The 22,903-nt window shown below is 35.2% G+C and overlaps 1 protein-coding gene across 1 annotated transcript; it reads right to left on the reverse strand.

The window, feature by feature from the left end:
- Positions 1-92: 92 nt before the first annotated feature.
- On the reverse strand, positions 93-17,457 carry LOC122994489 (immunoglobulin lambda-1 light chain-like). Its single transcript, XM_044369203.1, has 5 exons — positions 17,246-17,457; positions 16,848-17,153; positions 2,817-2,873; positions 1,000-1,296; positions 93-882 (listed from the first exon to the last, which is right to left on the reverse strand). The coding sequence occupies exons 1-5, from the start codon at positions 17,286-17,288 to the stop codon at positions 608-610; spliced, it is 978 nt and encodes a 325-aa protein (XP_044225138.1). The 5' UTR covers positions 17,289-17,457; the 3' UTR covers positions 93-607.
- Positions 17,458-22,903: the final 5,446 nt, after the last annotated feature.

The raw sequence follows: 22,903 nt of genomic DNA on the forward strand, positions 1-22,903 counted from the left end.
GTTGGTGTTACGTATTCCACCTTAATTATAATAAATGATTAATTGAATAACAAAACCCACATTCATAATAATATTAATATTGTTCTTAATTCCAATTTTCTTTGTATCTTCCTGTACACTTGTTTTTAGCACTATGTGAAAGTTTACTGAGATCTACTCACGATAAGAGTCAAATTACTTGTAGGTATCAGCAAACTTGGCCAATATAGTTGATTCTGTGTCTGATTATTTGTATTATGTGAAGCCAAACGGAAATCAATAAAAACAAGAATGACTATAAATGACAGAATCTGTGATATTTCAGTTTATTGAGGATGTTACTTTGAATGACTTTGACAAACCTGCCACCCTCTGTATAATGTATTAAAAAGAAAATGCACAAGAAAGAAAAAATACTATAAGCAGCAAAATCAAGCATCAAGATAACAATATTCTACTGAATTTACATGTTTGTGTGTGTATTTATAGTTTTAGGACAACTGTGTCTTAACCGTAAATTTACAACCAACCACAACACGTCATTACTGACATTTCTGAACACTGATCAAAGTGATAAATGAGATGAATTGATGAGATGTGATGGTGAGAAAAGGCGAGCAGAAAACAGTCAGTCAGCATGTGTGCAGTTGGTGGACGGTCCCTTGTTTCTGAGGATCATCAGCAGAGAGAGTCCACAGCAGTACACCAGACTCTTCACTATCAGCACTGTGTACAGCACACAGAGCAGCTTCACCTGGTACTGAGACGGGACAAGAGCTGCTGGTGGATCTGCTGATGGAGCTGGTGTCGGAGATTCTGATGGAACTGCTGGTGGAGTTGCTGTTGGAGCTGATGTTGGAGTTGCAGTTGGAGCTGTTGTTGGTGGAGGAAGAGTAGAAACATCTGAAACAGAAAAAAGTTAAAAACAAATTAGTCAGTGCTCTGCTCCTCTGCTCTCTCTGACAGCGTCTCCAGATGAAGCTGAATCACTGCTGAACACAGTCACCAAGCCTTCATTACCTTGTTCTGTTTGGGCCCTCACTGTGCCCCCTTCGTGCTTGACAGAGCAGCGGTATTTATATGTGCTCCTCTCTTGCTGATGGAGCAGCAGGATGGAGGCAGTGCATCTCGGCTCTCTGAGCTCCAACCGCTCTCCCGCAGCAAGGGGCAGATCCTCCAGCCGGCCGTTCTTCTGTTTTTTCCAGGAGAACTGGACCACAGGAGGAGACATGGCTGAGGCCAGACACAGCAGGGAGCTCTTCCCCTCCAGGTGGGCTGCTGGGTACACACTCACCACGGGCTTCACCACCTGCTCATCTGAAGTTTGACAGCAGCAACAAGCAGCACAGACACACATTCACACAGTCAACAGCAGCTTACAGCACTGCACTGCATTCAGTCTGATCCTGGAAACTACATGATCACTAAACTACTCATCAGTACACCACAAACATCATCTACACTGATACATATTTTCATATATATCTTCATCTAGATAGAAGTTCAAGAAAAAAATGGAAAGATGACAATAAAAAGTTCTGTTCATTATTTTTTAAATTTTTACATATAATTCATGAAAAACAATGTCATATAAAATATAATAAAATTACATTTGTAGAATGCAGAATATTAACCTTCATCATAAAATAGGTATAAATTGTGTCTGCTATATTTTATGATATATATCACCAAACTTTATGCCATGCTTCATCATACATGAGATTGAAAAACTATACATATGCACAGCAATACATATGTACAGTATATTGATACATAAGTGTATCAATCAGTTTTCTTTAAAGTGCAGAATCACCATGCAGCATGGTCCCAACACATTTACAATTAAAGAGAATACAATAAAAAACAAAACATATAGTAAGAGAATGAAATAATAATGAAATAAAATAAAACAAACACATTAAAAACACACACACATATATATATAAACTGGTATCACCACATACATGTCTGCAGATAAATAACCAGAAATAACACAACAAAGATGACAAAGATAATCCAGTAATACATAGTTTGTCCACCAGACAGCACTAACAAGTTTTCAGCTGTAAAATATCCTGCTTATTTCACACTTTGGTCACAATTCTTTTATAATAATAATTAAAAAAACAAATATAGATGTTGGTATGGCTGTCCAATTTTTTAACATTAGTCAAGCTGCATTTTATATCATAGTAAATATATCTTATAAAAAACAACATATTTACCTCCATATATACCATAACACCATAGACCATAATATATCTATGATGAAATACTATATATAAGTCCTAATTTGCTGACATTAAATCTGTGTTCATACTTTGTGCTTTCTGACCATGTTGATGAAATTAGTGATTGTAGTTTTCATTGAAATGTAGTAAATACTGAGACTGAGAGCTTAATGAAATCAACTCTGAATCTGTATGAGACTGAAGAATCCTGCTCATCAATGAAATTTACTTAAATTATCTCAAGATTGTGTATAAAAAGTCAACAGATGATCAGAGCAGGAAAATCTTCCACAATCATTCATCTAGAATTTAATTTCTTTCAGGAGAGAGAGAAGTTTCATTGAACAGCAGCTGATGAGAATACAGAATGAAATTAGAATATCAGTGCTGAGTTTCTCTGAGTATTTGGAAGAGTTTAAAGATTTTAGTTTCCAAGAAACATATGAAGACAAACTCCTCTCTGATGCTTATTTAATGATAGAATGGTTGCACAATGAATTCTCTAATAATTATGGAAAATTAATGTGTAAATCCTCAAGCAGCAGAAAATAAACTTAAAAACTTGTGCAATAAAACAACTGAAGGAAAATGAAAGTTTAGTCTTACCTGTTACAAACAGTTTAGTGCCAGAGCCAAAGATCATGACGTTCACAGTGAAACACACTGTGACAAAAACCTGTCTGCTGTTGAATGTGTCAGCTGAGGCGAATAAATCCAAATTATTAACCAGTATCATGTTTCATCTTCATGATGTGTTTCTCTAATGTTCATATCAACATGACTGTCTCTTCTTTTGTTGTATTTCTCTTTATTTCAGCCTACTGACATAGAGAGAGGCGGGATCCTGCTATATTTTTAATCAGTCCAATACATGACACATGTTGTCTGTCAGTTTAATAAAATATGATTTTACATCCGGATCAGTAGCTGTGAAAAAATAGAAAAATAACATAAATATGAGATGTGAAATTCAGCTGCTCTGTAGCCTGCAATAGTAAAAAGTGTCCTCCATAAGAATCAAAATACTCTTCCTGACTTGTACTTTATCTTCAGACTGTCATTTGAAGTTAGAATCCTTTAGATTTTGGTCCTTGTTGATAACTTGTGTTTACTGTTGGTAACAGCCAGTGTGTTATAATAATACATCTACTGGAGCTTTGACAGAAAAGCCTTATCAACCACTGGGGGCAGCAAACACACCTTGTCACTCTGTCAGAAATGAATGAATGAATTAATAAATGGATGCATGAATGAATGAGTGAACTTCATTTATGTAGCACCTTTCATACACAGAATGCAGCTCAAAGTGCTTTAAAATTGAGCAGCAAGTTTTAAAAAAGACAAGTTTAAAACTGTACACATAGAGAAGGAGGAAGGGAGAAAATAAGAACAACGAGTGTTACTGTTTATAACATACCATTTACATAGTTTATTTGGAAGGAAAGCTGGGACCATACATATGAAAAAGTCATTAAATACAAATTAGAAAAAATCATAAAAGATTAAAGCAGACAACTACAACAGTATATTAAGCAGGGTTAAAAAAAAAAAAAAAAAAGAGCTGGGGGAGGGAGAGTAATATTCTGCGAAAAAACTCATTCTTAAATTTGGGAGAAAAATCTCTGAAATTCTCGGAAATTAAAGTTACAAATTTGCAAGGAAAAAACTTGGAAAAATAGTCTTTGATGATGTGTCGTATTTCTGTAAAAAACATGTACTGTAATGTAAACGGATGAGAAAAACGGGGATATTTTCACAGTGAACATGTATAACAGTGTTGAGTTAGCCAGGGGCTGACACAGGCTAAATACACATTACAGTGCTCTCACATGTGCTATGAGGCAGAATATATAAAGCTAACATCTGTAACATTAAGGCATGTCAGGTTAACTATGGATTTCTCTTAGCCAACAGACCACAAGCTAACATAAGAATGTTAGCACACTTCAGAGCAGCCAAAAATCGATGTGAATAATTTAACTACAAAAACTAGCTTGGTGTAAGGTCTGGTTAGTTAGTTAGTTACTAGTTAGTTAGTTATTTTCTTTACAAAAGGGAAAGCTGCTACCTCAAATATAGTAACATAATGGTGTCTACAGTAGTATCAATATTACTGTGATTTTCCACAGTAACATATGACTACAGAAAATTTTCTACAGCACTAAAATAGTTACTGTGGTTTTCTACAATAACATATATTAACTGTGATTTCTTACACTAACATAATGGTTACAGTGATTTTTTCCATAACATATGATTACTGTGATTTTGTACAGTACAAAAATAGTTACTGTGATTTTCTACATTTGCATTATGGTTACCGTGATTTCCTACAGTAACATATGCTTACTGTGATTTCATACAGTACTGAAATGCTTACTGTGATACTCTACAAAAAGATATGGTTCCCGTGAATTTATACATACTAAAATAGTTACTGTGAATTTCTACAGTAACATGTGGTTACTGTGAATTTCTACAGTACTAAAATGGTTACTGTGATTCTCTACAGTAACATATGGTTACTGTGATGTCCTACAGCACTAAAATAGCTACTATGATTTTTCTACAGTACTAAAATAGTTACTATGATTTTCTACAGTAACATATACCTACAGAGATTTTCTACAGTACTAAAATGGTTACTGTGTTTTTCTACAGTAACATATGGTTACTGTGATGTCCTACAGTACTAAAATAGTTACTGTGATTTCCTACAGTAACATATAACTACAGAGATTTTCTACAGTACTAAAATGGTTGATTTGTTTTTCTACAGTAACATATGGTTACTGTGATGTCCTACAGTACTAAAATAGTTACTGTGAATTTCTACAGTTACATGTGGTTCCTATGAATTTCTACAGTACTAAAATTGTTACTGTTGTTTTCTATAGTAACATATGGTTACTGTGATTCTCCACAGTAACATATAACTACAGAGATTTTCTACAATACTAAAATGGTTATTGTGTTTTTCTACAGTAACATATGGCTTCTGTGAATTTCTACAATACTAAAATGGTTACTGTGATTCTATATAGTAACAAAATGGTTACTGTGATTTTCCACAGTAACATATAGCTACAGAGATTTTCTACAATACTAAAATGGCTACTGTGTTTTTCTACAGTAACATAATGGTAACTGTGATTTTCCACAGTAACATATAACTACAGTGATTTTCTACAGTACTAAAATGGTTACTGTGTTTTTCTACAGTAACATTATGGGTACTGTGATTTTATATGGTACTAAAATAGTTACTGTGATTTTCTACAGTAACATATGGTTACTGTGATTTTCTACAGTAACATTATGGTTACTGTGATTTTATACAATACTAAAATACTTACTGTGATTTTCTACAGTAACATATGGCTACTGTCATTTTCTATAGTAACATATGGTTACTGCGATTTTCTACAGTAACATAATGGTTACTGTGATTTTCCACAGTAACATATAACTACGGAGATTTTCTACAGTACTAAAATAGTTACTGTGATTTTCTACAGTAACATATGGTTACTGTTATTTCCTACAGTAACATTATGATTACTGTGATTTTATACAGTACTAAAATGGTTACTTTGATTTTCTACAATACTAAAATAGTTACTGTAATTTTCTATAGTAACATATGGTTACTGTGATTTCTTACAGTACCATAATGATTATAGTGATTTTCTACCGTAATGTATGGTTACTGTGATTCTCTACAGTAATATAATGGTAACTGTGATTTTCCACAGTAACATATAACTACAGTGATTTTCTACAGTACTAAAATGGCTACTGTGTTTTTCTACAGTAACATATGGCTACTGTGATTTTCTACAGTACTAAAATGGTTACTGTGTTTTTCTACAGTAACATTATGGGTACTGTGATTTTCTACAGTACTAAAATAGTTACTGTGATTTTCTACAGTAACATATGGTTACTGTGATTTTCTACAGTAACATTATGGTTACTGTGATTTTATACAATACTAAAATACTTACTGTGATTTTCTAGAGTAACATATGGCTACTGTCAATTTCTATAGTAACATATGGTTACTGCGATTTTCTACAGTAACATAATGGTTACTGTGATTTTCCACAGTAACATATAGCTACAGAGATTTTCTACAATACTAAAATTGCCACTATTGTTTTCTATAGTAACACATGGTTACTGTGATTCTCTACAGCAACATAATGGTAACTGTGATTTTCCACAGTAACATATAACGACAGTGATTTTCTACAGTACTAAAATGGCTACTGTGTTTTTCTACAGTAACATAATGGTAACTGTGATTTTCCACAGTAACATATAACTACAGTGATTTTCTACAGTACTAAAATGGTTACTGTGTTTTTCTACAGTAACATTATGGTTACTGTGATTTTATATGGTACTAAAATAGTTACTGTGATTTTCTACAGAAACATATGGTTACTGTGATTTTCTACAGTAACATTATGGTTACTGTGATTTTATACAATACTAAAATACTCACTGTGATTTTCTACAGTAACATATGGCTACTGTCATTTTCTATAGTAACATATGGTTACTGTGATTTTCTACAGTAACATAATGGTTACTGTGATTTTCCACAGTAACATATAACTACGGAGATTTTCTACAGTACTAAAATAGTTACTGTGATTTTCTACAGTAAAATATGGTTACTGTTATTTCCTACAGTAACATTATGATTACTGTGATTTTATACAGTACTAAAATGGTTACTGTAATTCTCTACAGTAACATATGGTTACTGTGATTTCATACAGTACTAAAATAGTTACTGTAATTTTCTACACTAACATATAACTACAGAGATTTTCTACAATACTAAAATGGTTGCTTTGTTTTTCTACAGTAACATATGGTTACTGTGATGTCCTACAGTACGAAAATAGTTACTGTGAATTTCTACAGTTACATGTGGTTCCTATGAATTTCTACAGTACTAAAATAGTTACTGTGATTGTCTACAGTAACATATGGTCACTGTGTTTTTCTACAGTAAAATATGCCTACTGTGATTTTCTACAGTAACATGTGGTTACTGAGATTTTCTACAGTAACATATGGCTACTGAGATTTTCTACAGTACTGAAATAGTTACTGTGATTTTCTACAGTAACATATGGTTACTGTAATTTCTTACAGTAACATATGGTTACTGTGATGTCCTACAGTACTAAAATAGTTACTGCGATTTTCTACAGTAACATAATGGTTACTGTGATTTTCCACAGTAACATATAACTACAGAGATTTTCTACAGTACTGAAATGGTTATTGTGTTTCTCTACAGTAACATTATGGTTACTGTGATTTTCCACAACAACATATAACTACAGACATTTTGTACAGTACTAAAATGGTTACTGTGATGTCCTACAGTACTAAAATAGTTACTGTAATTTTCTACACTAACATATAACTACAGACATTTTCTACAGTACTAATATGGTTACTGTGCTTTTCTACAGTAACATTATGGTTACTGTGGTTTTATACAGTACTAAAATAGTTACTGTGATTTTCTACAGTAACATATGCTTACTGTGATTTTCTACAATAACATTATGGTTACTGTGATTTTATGCAGTACTTAAATAGTTACTGTGATTTTCTACGGTGATATATATTGTTACTGTGATTTCTTACAATACCATAATGGTTACAGTGATGTTCTACCATAACATATAGTTACTGTAATTTTCTACAGTAACATATAACTACAGAGATTTTCTACAGTACTAAAATGGTTGCTGTGTTTTTCTACAGTAACATATGTTTACTGTGATGTCCTACAGTACTAAAATAGTTATTGTGAATTTCTACAGTTACATGTGGTTCCTATGAATTTCTACAGTACTAAAATAGTTACTGTGATTGTCAACAGTAACATATAATCACTGTGTTTTTCTACAATGAAATATGCCTACTGTGATTTTCTACAGTAACATGTGGTTACTGAGATTTTCTACAGTAACATATGGCTACTGAGATTTTCTACAGTACTGAAATGGTTACTGTGTTTTTCTACAGTAAAATTATGGATACTGTGATTTTTTACAGTACCATAATGGTTACAGTGATATTCTACCATAACATATGGTTACTGTGATTTTCTACAGTAACATATGCTTACTGTGATTTTCTACAGTACTAAAATGGTTATTGTAATTCTCTACAGTAACATATGGTTACTGTGATTTCATACAGTACTAAAATAGTTACTGTAATTTTCTACACTAACATATAACTACAGAGATTTTCTACAGTACTAACATGGTTGCTGTGTTTTTCTACAGTAACATATGGTTACTGTGATTTTCTACAGTAACACAATGGTTACTGTGATTTTCCACAGTAACATATAGCTACAGACATTTTCTACAGTACTAAAATTGTCACTGTTGTTTTCTATAGTAACATGATTACTGTGATTCTCTACAATAACATACGGTTACTGTTATTTTCTACAGTACTAAAATAGTTTCTGTGATTTTCTACAGTAACATATGCTTACTGTGGTTTCCTACAATACTAAAATGCTTACTGTGATACTCTACAGAAAGATATGGTTCCCGTGATTTTATACAGTACTAATATAGTTACTGTGAATTTCTACAGTAACATATGGTTACTGTGATGTCCTACAGTACTAAAATAGTTACTATGATTTTCTACAGTAACATATAACTACAGAGATTTTCTACAGTACTAAAATGGTTCCTGTGTTTTTCTACACTAATATATGGTTACTGTGATGTCCTACAGTACTAAAATAGTTACTGTGATTTTCTACAGTAACATATGGCTACTGTCATTTTCTATAGTAACATATGGTTACTGCTATTTTCTACAGTAACATAATGGTTACTGTGATTTTCTACAGTAACATATGGTTACTGTGATATCCTACAGTACTAAAATAGTTACTGTGATTTTCTACAATAACTTATGGTTACTGCGATTTTCTACAGTAACATAATGGTTACTGTGATTTTCCACAGTAACATATAATTACAGAGATTTTCTACAGTAACATTTAACTACAGAGTAACTTAATATGATTGTCTACAGTAACATATGGTCACTGTGTTTTTCTACATTAAAATATGCCTACTGTGATTTTCTACAGTAACATGTGGTTACTGAGATTTTCTACAGTAACATATGGCTACTGAGATTTTCTACAGTACTGAAATAGTTACTGTGATTTTCTACAGTAACATATGGTTACTGTGATATCCTACAGTACTAAAATAGTTACTGTGATTTTCTACAATAACTTATGGTTACTGCGATTTTCTACAGTAACATAATGGTTACTGTGATTTTCCACAGTAACATATAATTACAGAGATTTTCTACAGTACTAAAATGGTTACTGTGTTTTTCTACAGTAACATTATGGTTACTATGATTTTATATGGTACTAAAATAGTTATTGTGATTTTCTACAGTAACATATGGTTACTGTGATTTTCTACAGTAACATTATGGTTACTGTGGTTTTATACAGTACTAAAATAGTTACTGTGATTTTCTACAGTAATATGTGGTTACTGTGATTTCTTACAGTACCATAATGGTTACAGTGATGTTCTACCATAACATATGGTTACTGTAATTCTCTACAGTAACATATGGTTACTGTGATTTCATACAGTACTAAAATAGTTACTGTAATTTTCTACAGCAACATATAACTACAGAGATTTTCTACAGTACTAAAATGGTTGCTGTGTTTTTCTACTGTAACATATGGTTACTGTGATGTCCTACAGTACTAAAATAGTTACTGTGAATTTCTACAGTTACATGTGGTTCCTATGAATTTCTACAGTACTAAAGTAGTTACTGTGATTGTCTACAGTAACATATGGTCACTGTGTTTTTCTACAGTAAAATATGCCTACTGTGATTTTCTACAGTAACATGTGGTTACTGAGATTTTCTACAGTAACATATGGCTACTGAGATTTTCTACAGTACTGAAATAGTCACTGTGATTTTCTACAGTATCATATGGTTACTGTAATTTCTTACAGTAACATATGGTTACTGTGAATTTCTACTGTACTAAAATGGTTACTGTGATTCTATACACTAACATATGGTTACTGTGACTTTCTACAGTAACATATGGTTACTGTGATTCTCTACAGTAACATACAGTTACCGTTATTTTCTATAATACTAAAATAGTTTCTGTGATTTTCTACAGTAACATACGGTTAGTGTGATTTCTTACAGTAATATAATGGTTACAGTGATTTTCTACGGTAACATATGGCTACTGGGATTTTCTACAGCACTAAAATAGTTACTTTGACTTTCTACAGTAACATAATGGTTATAGTGATTTTTTACAGCAACATATGGTTACTGTGATTTTCTACAGTAACATATGGCTACTGTGATTTTCTACAGTAGTGTGTTCACTACTGTGATTTCTACAGTATCATTATGATAACTGTGTTTTAGGCCTAATACACAGTACTATACTGTAAAAATATTTACTGCAATTAATTGTGCAGAAATACAGCAAATTGCTGTGGATTTCACAGGCATTTTTTACACTGTACTTAAAGTATCTGTAATAAACCAACATCGTTACTTGTTCTTAACTTAGATCATCCAGATACAGTGTAAGTACTATTTCAGCTTTGCTAGATATTTGATAAATTCAGTAGATATATCGTTTTATGACCATATTTTATAACCCTACTTTGCAACCTGGAAGAATTTCAACTGTGGTGCTGATTTGTATCAAGCTGCATGGGGCAGCTCTAAAGAATTGTAGCTTATATAAAATATTAGTATTTTTCCTTGAACTGGAAGGTGTAAATACTAAATTGAAAGTACATTGAGGAGTTTAAGAGGATGGTAAACACATTTGTGTAATCAGATATCAAATATCTAATTGTTAAATAGTTAAAAATTAATTTTATCCATGTTTTACCCATATTTGTCAGCACCTCCAATTGTTGACCATACTCACATGGTAGCTGAGGTCAAATGCTCTCTATAACATTTGGATTTATGTCTACAGCCCATTTTGTTCCTAAATTATAAGCCTTCAAACATTGAGGTCACTGTTCAAAGGTCAGTATTTCACACCAGGAGCCATGTAGGAGCCACATACTGACATATGTTACTCTCCAGTTGGAGACCGTTCCCAAGATGTATTTGGTTTAGCTCTTACGACAAAGTTCTGATTTTCTCATTTCATTGACTCAAACCATCCCAGGTCTAGTTTCAGAGAGCACTTTGAAGGCCCAAGATATAAAATTAAGTTTTTGTTTGTTTGTTTGTTTGTTTGTTTTCTTTTTTAGTGGAAAGAGTGACCAAAATGAGTCACTTTCAGATATTACAATACTGCTGACAGTCTACAGCATTATTACAGGCTTGGAGGAAGGCCTGAAGTGTTTGGGTTAGAGTTAGGGCTGAAAAGACCAACCTGTTCACATTCATGCAAAGACTACTAGTTACTGGACTGTCACATCAAGAGATTCACGAGCAGCAGTAGGCGCTCTGGTCACTGTCTGCTCACTGCCAGCCACCTAGCAGTCATTGGCAGGGGGCAGGTCATTGAACACTGTAGACATCATGTTGGTTGTGGCCATATCAAGTTTGTAGTAGATCTATTTGGTAGGCTGGCCATGAACTTGACAGGGATGATAAAATATACATTTTTCATGTTTCCACTGTGTATTATTTAGTAAGACAAATGTGCCTGGTCTATATTTATGTTAATTAAAAAATAAAAATGTCACATTGTTGGCCAAGTAGCCTATGGAATGAAGCATTATTGGCTAGTTATGTTTGTGTCATGGCAAACAAACAATGACAAATTGTACAGTTCCAGGAAACAAGAGACCGCAATGATCAATTTCTCTTCCACTGTCAATATAGAATGGAAGTTCTTATTATAACAAAGGTTCAGGAACAAGACCACGCCCCTCTCTCTCACTAAATTCAATCACCTGTGCCTCACTAATTTAATCATCCGTGCATACCTATATAGGCTTGTCTAACCCCTTCCTCTCCCGTTTGCCTCAGTACTCACAGCCCTCCCCGCCCAAACCCCTTTTTTCTCCTCTCTCCCCTCTCAGTGGTGGCTCAGTGTTTAACACTTATGCCTCACAGCAAGAAGGTCCTGGATTTGAACACTGGCTGTCCCAGGTCCTTTCTGTGTGAGTTTCCGAGTTTGCATGTCCTCCCCATGTTTGCATGGGTTTCCGCCAGGTACTCCGGTTTCCTCCCACCATCAAAGACATGCTTGTTAGGGTTAATACTTCCGCATAAGTAATTCTTCTTGCCCTATTTTAGGAACCACAGGGGGATGATGAAGCAGCAAGCTCATCGAGACATGTCCCCCACCCTGAGTCTCAACCCCCGGGTTCCTAGACACTCCAGCCTCATTGTGATTCCATTTGGTCATCCCCACGCAATCGACCCCCTTCATCCCTCTCCTCGACCGCATCATCCCACCTTACATGACCCAGACCAACCTTCGGCTCCCATTCATCCCCCAGCAATCGACCCCTTTGTCCCTCTCTTCGACCTCCATCCAGCCTACCATAAAATATCCTCATCCAATACAGAACCCTCTTGACAATCCAAATAAACTACTTTTATACCGTTCAAATGGCGTGGTCTTTTTTGGCGATTGGTTGCTGCTTCAGCTACATCACTGATAATTTGCATAAAATTAAACTCTGCTCAACTTCAACCTGTCGTTTTTGGTGCTGGCATTGCGTTACTCACTGCTGCCAAGGCGTCTGAAGCCCTTCATCGCCAGCTTTCACTGAAAATGAATGACCGCCAGCTGCTTTTGTTGTTTATGAATCTTTGGGTGTCAGTGCACAGTTACACAACCCTGGAGGTTGTTTTGTATTATTATAATTCTTGGTTCTGAGATTTTATGTCAGCATGACTTACAGTAGCCCATTCAATCAGAATCTGTTTTATTAGCCAATACAAGCATACAAAGAATGTGTCTTGGCATTTGCTCCCAAAAAAAAAACGCAACACAGAAGAATAAAAGTAGACAAAAGTAAGGTAATAATAATATTAATGAAATAAAAGTAATATTAAAATTGAATTGAAATTTCACAATCTATTTACAGAGTGGAATAGTAATAGTTTTGAAATGGGATATAACTTGAAATATTGACAGTACAAAGGAAATATGGACTGAGCTCTGGACAAAGAAATTAGGTGTATGAAATGAATGAAGGTTACAAGAGCAAAAAGCATAAATAATTACATTACGTAACAGTGGAGGATGAATGCAATGCAAAGTCCAGTTTGATGAATTATATATCAAAGTGACAAGTGCAAGGATTAAATGAGGGATGTGAAATGTAAAGTCCAGTTTGATAACCCTGTCTCCATCCTGTTTATGTGGCAACAGATGTGTGTGTGTGTGTGTGTGTGTGTGTTGTGTAACACTGGGCAGCCATGATACACCATGTGAAACGGAATGAAGTGAATTCACAGTGACGTCATAGAAAACTGGGGAGGTGTGGAGGGTAGAGGAACTTGCTCTTTTTCAACAGGTAACATCTCATTAAAAACATAAACAGCATGGTGAGAGGGGGCGGAAAACCTCATTGTCATGTTGTATGGGGCGGCTGGAGAGCACAGCCCTCGCCGTTGAGACACTCCTTCCCATCAACATTTATTTCTGCGCCGTTGGTCCAAGTGTGAGCCCTTTACTACCGTGAAGCCTGTCAGTGCTCTGCACTCACGTTCCTTGGTCACAAGGTAGGGGGTGTTGCTGTGTTTCTGCCAAAGTAGCCTGAGAAGTGGAGGTGGCAGGAGCTATGGTGAGCAACAGATGACAGCTAAGCTGCAACTTCTCTTCCAGTCGTTAAAAGCACTGAGTAACCAATGAAATGGATCTAAAGAGTCCATCAGAGGTGACAGGGGCTCCCAGGAGCTCATCCCAGTCCCTTTTGGGAACAGCAGTAGGTCCCAGCCACACGTGGCAAGAGCCTACTGCCCAACATGAGAAATCATCTTTCTGAGGATGATTGTAACTAATCTCACCATCCCTCCTGTCAATATCAAGAATCACTCTGAATCTTCCTGTGTCTTTTTTCTGGTACCAGTATACATAACCACCATCACACTGGTCAGTTCCTCCACAGCTGAAGGAGACGTTTTCACCAGTTCTCCTGGTCAATGTTAAATCATCCTGAATCAGTTCTGCTGCCATAGCAACCGGTGCTGTAGAAAAACAGACACATAGATGAAGGTAAGTGTGACAGTGTTTGTTAAAGGTTGAGTTTGTTGGCTCCTGATTGGCTGGAAACACTCACCTGAACACAGACAGCACAGAGCAGCAGCTGGGAGGAAAAGCATTTTGTGCAGTGGTGTTTCCTCTGGTGAACCTGGGGAGAAGTGGCGCTCTGATGCAGCTGAGGCCAAACCAGGACGAGCTGTGAGATCAGACAAAGGCCACGTGGGACAAAACACGCTCAACACGCAACTGTTGTACTCAATTCAACTGTGAGAGCACACGTTTTTATTCTCTGACGTCTCAGCTCTCTATCTGTGCATTCAACATCTTTTCAGGTGCTCCCATCACATTGTACCTGCACTCAACATCCAGAATCTAAAATGACACTTAATTTTGAGCTGTAACTTTTACTGTCCCAACACCAGAACCTCTTAACACAGAACTATAAATCCAGCCTCAGTGTTCTTTAAGTGGGCCTGTTGTTGTAGAAAGAGGTGGGATCCTGCTACATTTCTAAACAGTAATTGGTCACAAAAAACACAAATTAACTAAAATGATTTGTTATTAATCATTTCTGTAAAATACTTAAAATAAAACAGAGTTAGGTAAAAACTAACACAACCTGCTTTTTATTGTTGAATGAAAAGCAGGTTGTGGCCAAACCCTCTAATATTTTTCTTCCTTTGATCGCAGGGTTGGTGGTTTAGTCCTGTTCATATTCATGTCAAAGTGTCTTTGAGCAACATACTGAAATGAAATTGTTCCCAATGGTCCATCTAGAGGAACTTTTGTCCTGATGGAGACGATAATGGAAAGGTCAGGAGGTCACCATAAATGTTAGAATTCACACTCAAGGGATCATGAACAGGAACATTTTATAGAAATCTGATCTGGACAATAGTCATTTTGCTCTGTATCAGTGATTTGATTTGATGGACAGACTAAACCAAAGGTCCCACTGCTCACAGCAGGAAACCTGACCAGAACCAGTTAGGGACATAAATCACAGATTTGGCCTGTAACATTTAGGGGTTGTTTGGTTTTAACTTTGGTAGGAACATTTTTAGTCAGACGGCCAAAATAGTTGTGTATGTGCACTTGCTCTCTATCTCGCTTTTCTCTTTCATATTCATACATGTGTGCACACATAAAGAGCCTGACTGCAAAATGTTGACTTTATTGAATATGTGTTATGTAATATGTACCTTGAATATGTATTTTCTGACTTGCCTTTCAAACCCTGAACTTATGGCAAGATATTTCACTGTGACATCAGAGCTCACCTGAGAACCTGCAGCTCACCTGTCTGTGTGTCTCTGTGCTGTGGATTTTCATAATGAAATGATGACAGTCACAAACAGATCAGTTGGACAAGCTTTGGCTACTTTACCTTATAAATAATGTTCATGTCTTATTGACACATATGCAATAATAACTGCTCTTGATTTTTACTGACACTTTGGTTCTTCTTTAAAAACAATGATCAGATGATCTTAGTTTTGTCCAGTGAAGACATTTTCATATTCTGTTATGTTTAAAACATTTAAACTATAAATACTAACCGCCTCAGATTCACTCATTCATTCATCACTGACTCTGCTGCTGCTGCTGCCGAGCTGCAGCTAGTCAACAATGTGTAAAACAGCTTGAAGTTGGGTTGCCAGATCATCAGGTCAGGGATCCCCCATATCACGTTTTCTCACTCTTTATCATAATAACCCACTTTTTGCAGAAAACACACAAACGTGGAAACTCTGCAGAGATCTCACTGTTAACATTATGTCAACTTAAAATAAAAAGATGTTTGAGATCGGTGAAAATGTTGGTAGGGACAATTCGGCAGCACCTTAACATTGGTAGCGACATGTCCCTTCTGTAATCAATCAAATCTACACCAATAATTTACGTAAGTGATATTATATCATGAAATCTGCTGACAGATGTGTAGGGAAGAGCAGAAGTTTTTTATTGTGAAGGAGCAACAGGAAGTTTTGGCATTTAGAGCAGATTAGCATTGTGAGGGAGGAATGAACTTTATTGCAGCAGAAGGTCAAAGAAGCATCCATGTGTTCTGTATTCATCCTTTGTTCTCACTGTGTGGAACAACAGACAACCTGCTGAAATACATAATAAACATATAAATAAATACAATATTAAAAAAAACACTGACAGCAGCAACACAAGAAAATTGTCCTCAGCTCAGTTTGTTAGTGACTCTGGCTGAGATGGAGGTGAAATATGTGAACCTGGGCTGTGGTTTACTGCTCTCTTCCTGTCACAAACACTGTTCGACATCTGTTCATCTGGAGGTTTTTGTACAGGCTGCAGGGATCATTTCTCACTGTGGGTATCTCTCTTCCAACATGAGCAGTAGTAGGTGGCTGAATGTGAGAGTTTAACTTTCTGGATCTTCACCTCACAGCCCTTCCCTTTATTTACAGGTGAGAAATCACCTTGCTGAGGATGATTGTAAGGTCTTTCTATTTTACCATTACTCTTATCAATATAAAGAATCCTTGTGAATGTTTCTATGTCTTTCTTCTGGTACCAGAATACTTCATCATAGTCACACTGGTCAGTTCCTCCACAGCTGAAGGAGACGGTTTCACCATCTCTCCTGGTCAATGTTAAATCATCCTGAATCAGGTCTGCTGCCATGGCAACCAGCGCTGTAGACAAACAGACACACAGATGAAGGTCAGTGTGACAGTGTTTGTTAAAGGTTGAGTTTGTTGGCTCCTGATTGGCTGGAAACACTCACCTGAACACAGACAGCACAGAGCAGCAGCTGGGAGGAAAAGCATTTTGTGCAGTGGTGTTTCCTCTGGTGAACCTGGGGAGAAGTGGCGCTCTGATGCAGCTGAGGCCAAACAAGGACGAGCTGTGAGATCAGACGAGGGCCACGTGGTTTCTAACAGCTCCTCAAACCTCCCATCAGCCCCTGCGGCGGACAGATAAGGCTGCTGCTGCTGCTGCTGCTGCTGCTGTGTGGTTTTCCTCTGAGTGGAGGAGCAACAGGCTGCACACAGTTACCATGGAGATGGACGTCACTGACACATCACTATTTGATTGTTCACAGGTGTTAATGTGAGAATTTATCAGCTCTATTCAAATATTTACAATCAGAAACACAAACTCATATTAGTTTAACAGTGAAAGTGATGGAGAGCAGAGACGGACTGATATTATCTCAACTGGTTTTTAAAATGATTTGACTCTTATTTTTTAATCATATGTTTTCCTCCACGTCTCTGTTTCTCTGTGTGCTTCACTTTCACTTTCTTCATCTTGATTTTAATCTGGCAGCAGATCAAAAATCTGGGACACAACAAAACACAAAAACATTCATGGAACCACAAACACGTTCAGGTTGGTGGTGAATTTAGCAACACAGATTGTTCTCTGTTGTTTGTAGAACAGATGTGATGAAAATAAAAAAATAAAAAACTACAAATCCACAAAGCTCCTCCTGAACTGTGATTTTAACCTTTAAATGTTCCCCTTATATTTATTTAATCCACTTTAATAAATGAATTGAATTTCCTGCATCATCTGATGGTATCATGCATTCATTGACGCTCTCTTTTAACACTGAGTTTAGACACATTTCCTCAAATTTCATCCTGACAGATTTGATATTTTTGGAAACTTTCATTATTATTCTTATTATTAATCATAGTGATTATGATTAATAATGATATTATCTCTTCTATGTTTTTATTTCAGAGTTATTTTAAGTCTAATATTCTAATGTTAATTTGTGTATAATATTCAATAATAATTCTAATATTACAAAATCTACAATAAGAGAAAATTCAGCTTATTTGTAAATAACTGAATATTTATTCATGATTATTAAATAAAAGGTTGGTACCAAATACAACCTGCACCAGTCTACATGCTCAGCTGTTTTCAGGAGCAAAACCAAAAGTAACTCTCTCCCTTTTTATTATATAATATTTATAATATATTTTACACATTATATTATATATTATTTATATTGTTCCAACATTTTATTAGACTTTAAAGCTGTAGTTTTCATCTCATTCTCCACTTTATATTATATTACCTCTATCTGCTCTGTGCTGAGCTGTCAGTAATAAAACCTTTACACTGCTGTCCTCATGTGGCTGCAACAACACATTGCTTCTACTACTACTAGTCTCTTCAAACTTTTGTTTTCATGACCCCAAATGTGTATAAAGAGTAAATATATCATATATATGTGTATGTACAGAGAGACAGACAGAGACTCCTTCCATGTTAGTTAGATATATTCAATTCTAATTATAATATTACAAAATCTACAGTAAGACAAAATGCAGTTTATTTACAAGTAACTGATCAGATTATTGAGATTATCACACTTGAAAATGACAATTGTATAACATGTTGTAGAACATATTAAAAACAATATAACTATACAATTTATAACAATTAAAATCATCGAAGGATAAAAAGCAAAGTCCGAATACTGTTTAAAAACACACAGGTTACTATAGATTTGAAGTTTTTACCACTTGGGGGCAGAAGAACTCCACAACAAGCTAACAAACTCCTCTCTGACATATTATGGTCTGTCTGCTGTTTGCTGCTGGGCAGGTAGTGTACAGTGGGTTTATCAGAAAACAGCTGCCGCTGCTGGAAACACTGAGACTGAAGCAGACAGGAAATGTGCTGCAAAATCACAACTAGGAGCTAAAAGAGGCTAAAAAGCTCATTTAGTCATTAGATTCATTCTTAATATAAAACTATTGATTAGTGGAGCTTTAAGATATACTCCCTAAACTTGTTCTATCACCCTTGAGGCCTAAAACTGAGTATAGCACCCCCAAAAGGTGTTATTTGTCAGCCTGTGAAGTGAAAGCTCTCTCAGTGGGACTTGTTGTGCTGTGGGACACTCTAACAGAATCAGGGAGTGTATGTTTAAATCCTTCAATGATGAGCAGAAAGTGAACAGACTGATATGCAGCCCTAACTGCAGCAGGACATTGGAGCTGTCAGAGCATGCAGAGAGGCAGCAGGTGATCTTACAGTCAGCTTGCTGCAGAGCTGGCAGGTCTGCTGGCTCTCTCTCTGGAGGACAGGAGGCTGCTGGAGCTGGAAGCTCTGAAACACAAAAGGAGTCAAATGTTTGGAGTTGCAGTGAGAAATGTCAGTGCTCTGCTCCTCTGCTCTCTCTGACAGCGTCTCCAGATGAAGCTGAATCACTGCTGAACACAGCCACCAAGCCTTCATTACCTTGTTCTGTTTGGGCCTCCACTGTTCCCCCCTCGTGCTTGATGATTCAATGAATAAGAAAACCCAAATTAATAATACTATTTATATTTTATACAATTATATGTACTAATTTAATAATTAATATATATAATTTAATAATATAGATTTTATATTTAATAGTTGTATTACTTTATTGTTGCTGTTTGTTTTATTATCAGTTTCTCTCATGAAGTTGTTTTTGTTAATAAAACAAACCAGTTTTTAAATTGTGGTGTTTCTGAAATCTTTCATCTTCTTCTAATTTGAGGTTTTTACCTGCAGAGTGTTTAAATTCACACTGTAAGAACATTTTTAACATTCACTTCCTCTCTGCAAGATTTAAAAAAATACATCCTACATTTGTTATCATCAATCAGAGCAGCAGAACACAAACCACACTGAGACAAACAAGTCATCTTTACTTGTATTAAAAAGAAAATACACAAATAACATAAGAACACAAACAGTCAGACAATAACACAATAAAGTTTCAAACGTGTATAATCAAGCAACATCAGCAGCTGGTCAAAGCAGAAAATGCTGTTGTTTTTCTCCCAAAAAACTCTTTAATGTTTTCACACTAGAAAGCTCCTCACATAGAGGTGATAACCAACTGATGACAGTTATTTCTGCAAATACTTTACCCAAAGGACAATTGGAAATCTGAGCCCAAAAGCTGCTGAAGCCTTTCTTGAGTACATTTATGATTTACTTTTAAATTAATGTTGCAAACATCAGCAAAATCTTCTAGTATCTTTTATTGACTGTAGAAATGTAATATTTAATGTAATATTTATGTGTATGTATATATTTAATGTAATATTAAACAATACCAAAAATGTAAAAAAAGAAAAAAAAGTCCTTTTACTTTAAGAATAATTTATTTGCATGACCATGATCTTCTGACAACTGAAGGTAGTTTAGTTGACAAATCAGACGTTCAGATCAGAAAACACTCATATGTGTTATATTTGGAGGATACTGACAAACAGCCCCTTCTGTCATTTATGTATGAGCACTCGGCAATGACAAGTGTAAACTGTAAAGCAGTGATGGAAGAAATATTGAACTGGTTTACTTAAGTAAATGTACCAATAATACAGTATAAAATACTACTTTACTAGTAATGGTTTTACTTTCAAAATTACAGAAGTATTATTCACTAAATGTACTTAAAGTATCAAAAGTTAAAGTACCCTTTATGTAAATTGGCCCCACACACTGTTACATTGATCATATACATATATACAGAGCCTCTGAAAAGTATTCACCACTCTTGAAATGTTTCATGTTGTATTGTTTTAAAACATGGAGTCAAAGGGGATTTAATGTGGCTTTTTGTACACTGAAAAAACCCTTATATGTAAAATGAAAATAAATCCCTATGAAGTGATCTAAATGTATTTCAAATATAAAATACATCACCAGCTTTACTGGTAAAATCTAAATCTGAAAAGTAACTAGTACTTATAGCTGTGAAGTAAATGTAGTGGAGTAGAAAGTAAAATATCTCCCTCTGAAATGTAGTGGAGTGGACGTAAAAAGACGCATAAAATGGAAATACTCATGTAAAATACCTCACAATTGTACTTTATTACATTCCTCCCCTGCTGTAAAGTGTACCTTTGCTAAAAACAAAAAAGAAAAAGTGACAAGACCTCCAGATGTGTGGCCTTTGTTGGTGGCTGGGCTCAGTTTGACTGTGTGGGTGGAGGGCTCAGTGGAAAAAAGGTTTACAGACAACAAGAGAAAAGACCCACATGACAAATGAGAGGGAGGGAAGTTCATGAGTGTACAGCAGCAGGTATGAATCTGTTCTCGGCGGTTATTAGGACTCATATAAAACTGTTGACAGCGAATCAACACTTCCTTTCCTGTAGCAGACGGGCCGTGTGGGTTTCTGCTCAGCAGCCTCCACACTGTTCACTGTGGTTTTTCATTTTATTAACACAATGACGGTTACAACCATCGACTCTGGTTAAAGAATGGTTCCAGGAACTTCAGTATGAATTCAGCGCTCGCTGTCTCAGTTTTAATCTGTGTTATTAATGTGTGAGAGAAGCAGCTGAAATCCTAAACTCAGAGCTGAGAAACTGACATCATTAAATAAAGGGAGACGTTCAAACTCCTGCAGTCTGCTCAGGTCCCACAGTCTGTACTGAGTTCACAAATACATTACTCAATAAGTTTAAACAAATAGATCAAAATAAAATGGTTGTAATTGATATTGAGTGGTTGAACATCCTAATAATAATATTAATAATGATAAATACATAACTCATAGAAAAGAAAGTAGAGTCATTATAAAGAATGAAATCGATTTTGATACAAAGAACCCAACTTAAATCATATTTTTATATTTTTATTGAATACAAAACACAAACAAGCATGTAATTGATAATTGATTGATTTATAGACTGGGACATGTTGCAGTTTTTAACATTAAAGAAGCACTGGACCAGAGTTAGCTCGGGGCTAATTAACAGCACAGCTACACACAGCACATCACATACACCCACAATGTCAATAAGAAGATTAATAATGTAAACTGCGCTAATGAGAAGACCATAGATGGAGTTTAGACTCAATGTTCACACAGCTGATTGGTCTTTAGTAGAATTTTTAATTTTTTAATATATGATATATATTTACAAAACAACATAAACATCAGATGTATTTATGAATAGAGCAAAGAAATGTTTCTTTTTCAGCAAAAATACAAGTGCACATATACACATACACATATGTTGATGTGAACCAAGTTAATTTTCTCTCATATTCCACCTTAATTATACTAAAAAATAAAAATTAAATATCTGTAAGCTTTTCTTTGTATCTTCCTGTACATTTGTTTTTAGCACTATGTGAAAGTTTACTGAGATCTACTGACAACAAGAGTCAAATTACTTGTAGGTATCAATAAACTTGGTCAATTTAGTGGATTCTGTGTCTGATTATTTAGATTATTTGAAGCCAAACTGAGATCAATAAAAACATGGATGATTATAAAAGACAGAAACTGTGATGTTTCAGTTTATTGAGAATGTTTCTCTGAATGACTTTGACAAACCTGCCACCCTCTGTATAATGTATTAAAAAGAAAATACACAAAAAAGAAAAAATACTGTAAGCACTTCATATCTACCGGGTAGCTAATGAT

This window comes from Thunnus albacares, chromosome 12 (genome assembly GCF_914725855.1).
Source record: "Thunnus albacares chromosome 12, fThuAlb1.1, whole genome shotgun sequence".
NCBI lineage: Eukaryota > Metazoa > Chordata > Actinopteri > Scombriformes > Scombridae > Thunnus > Thunnus albacares.